The 8566-nt window shown below is 39.7% G+C and overlaps 1 protein-coding gene across 1 annotated transcript; it reads right to left on the bottom strand.

The window, feature by feature from the left end:
* Positions 1–348: 348 nt before the first annotated feature.
* LOC124150599 (neuropeptide F receptor-like) lies at positions 349–5044 on the bottom strand. Its single transcript, XM_048388664.1, has one exon. The coding sequence runs from the start codon at positions 5042–5044 to the stop codon at positions 3911–3913; it is 1134 nt and encodes a 377-aa protein (XP_048244621.1). The 3' UTR covers positions 349–3910.
* Positions 5045–8566: the final 3522 nt, after the last annotated feature.

Here is an 8566-nt window from a genome sequence, read left to right on the forward strand (position 1 = left end):
TTCGAATGGTTATTTCCGTATGTTTCGACAACCCCCTATATCTTTATGTCCTAGGCCGCTAAAGATAAGTCCGGCCAAGTTAGGTCACTGTGTCAAGGTAATTAGAATAAAATATATTACGATAAAGAAAACAATGAATCTAGATAAATAGGGTCAAACGCTCCAGAGTCTTGGTCACTTTTAGAAAATCAATCGGGTGAAGGTCATCAGAGTTCAGATTACAAGGCCAAGGACAGCCTATTATTATAATAGTATAACAAGGTCAAGGTCACTACAGTGAAGGTTGTCAAGGTTGTCAAAATCGGATGATACACTTCTACTTCCATAACACAAACACATGTTGCGTGCCAGAAGCATTTTTTATTGATGGAATACTGCAGGATACATGTGCAGGCACTGAGCGAGAGGCATCTTCATCGTTATCACAAGTGAGTCATGTAATACAGAAAGGATAATGTTATAACGGATGAAACACAAACTGTGTACAGGCTACGACACAAAGAGCATCAGACGAAGCATGGTAAAGTTTGAGACGGTACAATGTAAACTGTTAACATGACTGGTGTTTCATCGAAAATAAATTTTTCTTGGATTGTACTCGGCACAGGTCCTTTCCTCTCTTAGAGTGTAAATATTGAAGTGCAAAACAAATTCAAAACGCGCTTTCTAAATCTCCAGAATCAACACAACACTAGTCCATCACATGCATGTCATGAGGTAATTCCTTCAAATCCTCCTTTATGGAGATGTAGTTAATCAATGCAACAATATTCTATGTTAAGAAATGCAACAAAAATAATTTGTGCACGGGAACTTTGTGACAAAGAATTTCAGGAAAACAAAACACAACATTAAACAAACAAAATATATATCAATATGAGGCAAGTAATGCCTCGATTACTCCGTGAAGGTGTGACACACTCAAATATAGATAGCAATTTGTATAAATATACACTAACCCCAAAGAGAGGAAAAATTATGAAAATTGTAAAAGGTGTGAAAAGATATTCTATAAAATGCTGAAAAGTAAACACAGTTCTTTTCTGAGAAAAATGAATTTTCATTTTATCCATAAACACGATCTTCTAACGCCAGATTAATTTGGTTTTCAGTTTGCGGAATTCCTTCTGCGTCTTTGAACGTAGAACCCCGAGTCAGTGGATGTCTTCCGAATGCCTAGGGCATCATCTTACGGCTTCTCATGCAGCCTACTGTCATTCAGAAGTAGTCTGCATTGTTCGATGTTTTTACACTCGTGTTGAGCATTCTATACAACTGTACACGATAGTAAATACAAAAATACGTATACATATGAAAATAGCCAACAGCTATAACCAACTACAAAATAATTAGCAAACCAGTAAACTCTGTAAAATATATAACTGGAATTTAAAAGTTAGATCCGGCAAAACAGCCGACGCATGCAAAGTCAGCTCCTTAGCCAGGGGTCAGGCGGCCAATGGAGCATAAACTGTAAGCCTATATCGGATGGCACTACGATGAGCGATTCTGCTGGACTAACTAAATTCACTTATGTTCAAACATTGCAACACCATGTGCTCAACTTCACAGTTATTCATTATTATTTCCATACAATTATTGTCACAGAAAGTACAATGACCACCGGGACATTATGCTCTTGTATTTCTAGAATACAAAACCTTCACAATACTCTAGAAGGATTATAAGACACTGGTCTACGTTCTTATTACAATCTACCGGGTAGCCACTCAACCTTCTGTTAAGGCAATGTGGTTAACGATGTCGTGCACAATCACCGAGTGTAAAAACGGTTCCTCTCCCTATTGGTTTTATGTAAAAAAAATCATTCTAGGCATCGTAAATAAACATTTATATGATTACTGCTGTCGATGTTCATCATGTACGTAATATACATGAGTTTTAAGGCCACGTCGTCAATTCGAAGGCTCGGCGCTGGTGTTACTAATTGTCTTTACACCGCTATAGTATTGTTCTGCGACTCCAAAATGGCTTTACAGATAATTTAGGTTGGCGCCTCGGCTTTTATTCTCTATTCTCCAAATCATCAACTGAAACAAATCAAAATTTTATAATGATTAATGTTACTATTAACGTCATTAGTTATGTAGCGACACGGTCAATTAGATCATTGAAAGCATAAGCATAGACCCAGCTTTTTATACATTTATATGACAGTGCCTACATTAAATAATAACTTTATTCTCATCGGTAGCCATACTTATCTGATAACAATTTGTCAATTGCTTACCACCTCTTTTGGCCCATGTTTCAGTGAAACGATAATCCTATTGTTATGTTGGATGCATATAAAACGAAAATATGTCTATATTTTAGTCCTTTTCATGTATACACCTTGAAATGAACTGACGAGCAAATGAAACATTGACAAACTGAAATCTTGACACGTTGAGTTCAAACCCCGAAAAGTGATCCAAACTGATTAGAATCAATCACCCAAACACGCCTAAAACAATTTGTTGAGTAATGCGCAGATTGACATAAAGCATATGGTCGTTTACATATTAAGCAGTAGGCCAATTGTTACATGGTACCGTGAGAAGATGACAGGGGTTTGATGATTTAGTTTATGTCGGGGTAAGGTTTGGTCCAGTGGTCACTGAACCTTTTCGAGCTATGTTAATTGTGGGTTCCGCGGGGTTTCCGGGTACGAATGTGGCAGCCCCAATAACCTAAGCTTGTCGAATAGGTGACTGAAGGGACTGGGTGGTCAGCCTTAATGACTTGGTTGATTTGCATGTCATCGTATCCCAATTGAGTAGACCTATGCGATGGATTGTCGATGGATTGTCTGTTCAAGATTCTATCGTTTGCAAACACAAACATCTACACAATCGTGAAGATCTGGGTTAGAATAGGTCTTCAGCAACCGATGCTTGCCATAAGAGGCGACTAGCGGGATGGGATCGTTAGGCTCTACATGTACATGTATCACATGACTCGCTGTAAATACCCGTGGTCGTTGTTACAAACGTCCCACTTCCTTATATTTGAAAAATACGCAATGCCAAGATTCAACTGACACGGTTCAAGGTAATGTTAATTGGGTCCAGATGGCCCATTTATCTGAGGAGCTCACTTTACCATCACAGTGCTTTTGCCGTGCCATAATCTAGTTGCCGTGGGTTAAGTTATGTTACTTAATTTGTCACCACTTTTTTTGTCATTCTGTATAATGACAGTCCGTGACGTTACTGTAGTACTGCTCATTGCGATGTTAAACCCGATCACACGTAGTGCCATAAATCCAAAGGACTCCTTTAAGGAACACTACTAGTTTAATGTGATTCAAATAAGACTTCCTAATACACCCACCGAGCAAATGGACAGATAACCAGATTGTTCCAAGTTCAAATCATCGTCCCAATAAACAGCCGTCAATCAGGTAGTCCAGTCTTTAGATGCTATTCCCCACGCTATGCACAATATGTGAAGGCGGTTCACGGCTACTCTTGTCGTTATATTGCTTGAGTATTGCTAAAAGGGGCGTACCACCTCACTCACTCTCTTAAGGGAATGTGCACTTCATAAGGAACCTCGTCAGCGTACACTTTGTAATTTATCAGAAGTACCATGATTTCGTTCTCCAAAGTAGTGTTAGCGCTGCAACCGTCGTACCTCCCATATCTATCGCAGACTTTCGATAATCGTAGCTTTATGAGCGATTTGTGGAACGAGGGCCAGGACCGAAATATTTATACGATCTATGAACAACCAAACCATATCCCGAATTTGTGCCAGTGTAACCTTTTAAAATATTAAATGATATATTATTTGTGAAGAAAGTGACTTAAATTTAGGAACTGGATCCTTTCTCAATAGTTTCCCGTCAGATGAGGTTACTTTCTACATGGTATTGCAATGTTTGACATTTAAGGAAATATAGGATTCAATTGCTCTGCCGGATCGACCCCTCCCTTGAATCAACCTTAAAGGTTTCGTATTTGAATCCCGTTTTAGCATTCGAGCCATTACCACTGCCACTACTCCTGTCTTGGGTGCTCTCGCCGTCCGGCTGACACAGAAGCTCAAAGAACGCGTTCTTGAAGTTGACGTTAAACCAGCCATAATACAGGGGATTCAAGCCAGCTGATCCCATTGCTATGAGCAGGCAGACAGCGTACAGTAAGTTAAAGTTCTTGTCAGCGAATAGCTTGTAATCAAAGTCCGCTGTAACATTAAGGATCGTTAATGGAAGCCAAGTGATTGAAAATGAAACAGCGATGGCGGTGAGAAGTAAGAGGTTCCGGCGGTGTTGTCGCATATACCTCAGTGCCCGATTATTTTCGGCTTCTGTTGTGGGGTTCTCTTCAATGCGCAGGCGCAGGAAGTGACATATCCGTGCGTGCAGGATCGTTATAACGAGCGTAGGTGTCATGTATTGTACCACCATGATGACAGTAGTGTAAATCCCTTTAAACGGATCCGATGGCCAGTCTTCCACGCACACGTGGTACTCCACCATATCTGTGGTATGGACTCGATGAAACATAAGCATCGGCAGCGCCATCACTATAGCAGCAACCCAGATCCCAATGATGACATGCACAACAGGCTTTCTTTGACGTCGTTCCCTCACCACACAGACAATGGCCTTGTATCTATCAAACGCTATGCCCACAATAGTAAATGTGGATACAAACACGTCAATTGTCTGCAAGGAAGGCACAATCTTACACAAAGCTTCTCCTAGTGGCCAGTTCTTCAGTGTCATTCGGATCAAGGAGAAGGGCATACATATTACGCACATTATGATATCACACAGTGACAAATTCAAAATCAGCAGGTTTCTGGGCGAGCGGAGCTGGGCGTTCCGGTACACGACAACGCACACGAGGAGGTTGCCTAGGAGACCGAAGAGGATGACGAGGCAGTAGCAGCCGACCAGGATGCCCTCTGTGGCCGGAGGAAACCAGTGGTCGTCGCCTTGCGCGTGCATCATGATGCCATGGTACTCCAACACACTGTGGTTGCTGAAGGAAAAGCCGTACCATGTTCCGTTGGTGAAGAAATTCTGGATCATGCTTAACCTGAAACACACATGTTGGATAATGAAATGGGTGAATGAGCTGGTTTTAACGCCATTTAATACATTTGTTCAGTTAAAGGGGAAGTGTACACGCAAAAATCACTTTCTTTCTTTTTCTAAACAAAACGCAATTTTAGAATTAATTAGTATCTTGTTTGAAAATATACACTCATTTTTTTCACAGTGAAAGTAGGAAGCTCACAATAGTGTGAAAATGATATGCCGTTATGAGGCCTTCGTTTTTCGAGCTAAACAGGCCTGAGTTATCCCCCTTAGATTATGACGTAATTGGTGCCAATTCAACTGGGTCCCTGTCTATTCTCAACGCAAAAGATATCAAGTACCAGTTTGCGGTAAAACAACATGGCCTACGACACACTCCGGCGCAGTGGTGACTCAGCATAACACTATGCTGGCTGGCATCTGAGACGCAAGAATCACACACCTAGACCTACACCACGTGAAGCGGCTCTAACAAAGCATGATGACGTCATAATGTTTATCAATTGGCACCAATGACGTCATATTGCAAGGGGCATAAGCCATGGTGTTTTTGTTGTGGAAATAGAACACTTGGTAAATGTGAAAAATATAAATCGTTTTAATGCGGAAAATATGTTAATTAATTGTGATATTTTTATATTTTTGTCTATGACACTTCTAGGTTAACACTTTTAATGTGGAAAAAGTACAAGAAAAATAGGTTAATTTCCGTGTGAACTTGCCCTTTAAATGATTACTGTGCGAAAGGAGTCCCAAAGTGAAAGTTTTCGAACCCACGATCAGAAACAAAGAAGTTAGGGCACACTAATCAGTTCAGAGGCGGTCGGGTAGCCTAGTGGTTAAAGCGTTCGCTAGTCACGCCGAAGACCCGGATTCGATTCCCGACATGGGTACAATGTTTGAAGCCCATTTCTAGTGTCTCCCGCCGTCATATTGCGGGAATATTGCTAAAAGCGGCGTAAAATCAAACTCACTCACTCACTAATCAGTTCAGCGATTTCCAACGCCATGGACTACTGAGATTCAATATCCGTATAGAAATAATTAGCATGGACACATCATTGGTTAAGAGGCAGTTGAAATATATCGTGGCTCTTAAGAACTTAAACTGAAGGTGAATAATGAAAAAGATGTTCAAATTGTGCAAACGTTTTTGGCATCTTATATAGTTGTATTCATCATATTATTGTCAACAGAAAACTAACAAGAAAATGCAAGGCAATCGTTTTCTTTGACACATTAACCTAATTTAAAATCCCATAACGATCCGGGCACGACATCCGTCAATATATGTTAACATTTTTGTGAACTTTATTTATAATCCCTTTAAAAATATTTTGTGATTCTTTAAAGAATTCTGAAAAAAATAAACAACTTGACAAAAATCAACAAGTAACGCCAACAATATGATACTTTTTGAATGGACAAGGTGATCCTATTCATCCTCGACGAACCGCCCACTCGTTGCGGAATCCAAAATCAGCAAAGGAAAAACAGTAATCTGGGCTCAGGCCATCTCGAATTCCACTGCAGTCGCAAATCAATTATAGAGAAAACGAAGGAGTCGGAGATTTAAGCTTGTAATTGAGCATCAGTATATATCAATCGTGTGAGCAAATGGACTTTAGCCCGTACTCCAGTCAGTTCATAAATATCAGGAATTAGTGGTTTTCAGTCATCCATTAGCGTTCTAGCTGGTTGTGAATAGACGTGAAAGAGAATTCTTTCTCACTGTGTTCAGTTTGAACCTTTTAGAAATGAGGATTTCAAACGTAACTGCTCGGAAGTAGAATAAACACATACCGTTGAAGCTGAAAACAGCCCTTATAACTAAAGTATCATGTTTAAAATTACGTGTATATGTAAATTAGAAATGAGCGACTTTTTGTCAAACAGATTGTAATTTAGTAAATTTCGTTACGGAACCCAATCTGATGCTTTATGTCGAAATGTAGTGTTTGAAGACATACACGTACATTAGTCCTACTTGTGAAAAGAACTAATTGACGATAGCAGTTTGTTCGAAAAAAGAACAAGAAAGAAACATTTATGTAAATGCGGGAACATATGTTAACGGATGACATCAAAGGCCATAAGTCAACTGCACGTTTTTACTGATCTGTTCGTTGGGCTTCCTGGATAGAACTGGTCCCCAGCAAGCCATGCTGGCCCTAAGATACGTCTTACTGGATTGGGTAGACAGTCTCCGTGACATGGTTCATGGTGTGCCATCGTACGACAACGTGGTTGGCTGCTCATAATATCAATGTCTGGTTTGTCTGGACCAGACTCGATTACAGACCGCCGACATATATCTGAAATATTGATAAGTCCGGCGTGCAACAACAAACAAACTGTTGACGGGCAGCACACTGAGGAAGGACCTGGACGCTGATGGAAAGTCTCCTGTCAATCCTCTATAAATAGGACGTCCTGAGTAATAACCCTCGGGAACAATAACATGAGATCTATTCAATTGTTCACGGTGACACAAATAGTCATCAGAGCAAACACTGAAACTTCACTGATTCGTAGACAATTGTATCGATACGTATTTGACGTGGTATAATAATGGAAAAAACAATCAAAACTCATCCCTCTTAAATGTATGTTTGTGATATAAGTAAATGATCGATAAATAATCGTAGCCATGCCATAGCAGGAGGCAAATTCTTTTATATATCACATTGGCACGATACATGACGCTCGTAAACTGTCGAGTGCTGTCACGTCCAGATGTTTAGTGGTACACCTCGGCAGCTAGTAAATTAGAGATATCTCCCTTAGTTGTTGTAAACAAACCTATCATCTTTGTGCGTTCGAGCAGTTTCCTGATGTGACTGTTTCTGAAAGGCTGACTGTATCTACACAAGAGGGACACGAGTGCATTTCGATGCTTTTTGCGATATGACGTGCGTCTTATCTAAACTGAGGGGCAAATGAAAATATACCAAGTTTGTTTTTTCTGTAATTTAAGATTGAAGGAACTCTTAAATTTGATTACGTCCATTTAACCATCACTCATTCCTGCAATAAAAAGTAATCTGTGGCTGGGGAATTTTGTGCGAAAATAGATTGGTTGAATGAAGACTGGGGTTCGAAAAGAATTTGGAACCACATGACTCCTATCATGTTTGAAATGTTGTAAATGTGTGACGTGAAAATAAATTTCTGATTTTCAAAGATAAAATACCTAAGATACCCACCAGCAGATGTGTATTGTGGGAATTCTTTTCCATTTTTAAATTTCTAAATCAAGCATTTTTTAAAACAAAACCATAGAAGTATTCTTTGAGTGCTGACTAGGTTCCAGTACAGTTCATTGTTTGAAGATATAATTTCGCTAACTTAAGATGTTTTCAATCGAAAATCAAACATATGATAAATTAAATCAACTGAGATGTAGAGTTACTTTGTCGCTCAGTTTGCCAAGTGCAGATTGGATTCCCATCAGGTAACACAGATTTCCAGTTTTGCAACACTATTCCGGATTCAAGGAAGGAGCAGGCGTCT

This window comes from Haliotis rufescens, unplaced genomic scaffold (genome assembly GCF_023055435.1).
Source record: "Haliotis rufescens isolate VD_foot unplaced genomic scaffold, xgHalRufe1.0.p SCAF_75, whole genome shotgun sequence".
Taxonomy (NCBI): domain Eukaryota; kingdom Metazoa; phylum Mollusca; class Gastropoda; order Lepetellida; family Haliotidae; genus Haliotis; species Haliotis rufescens.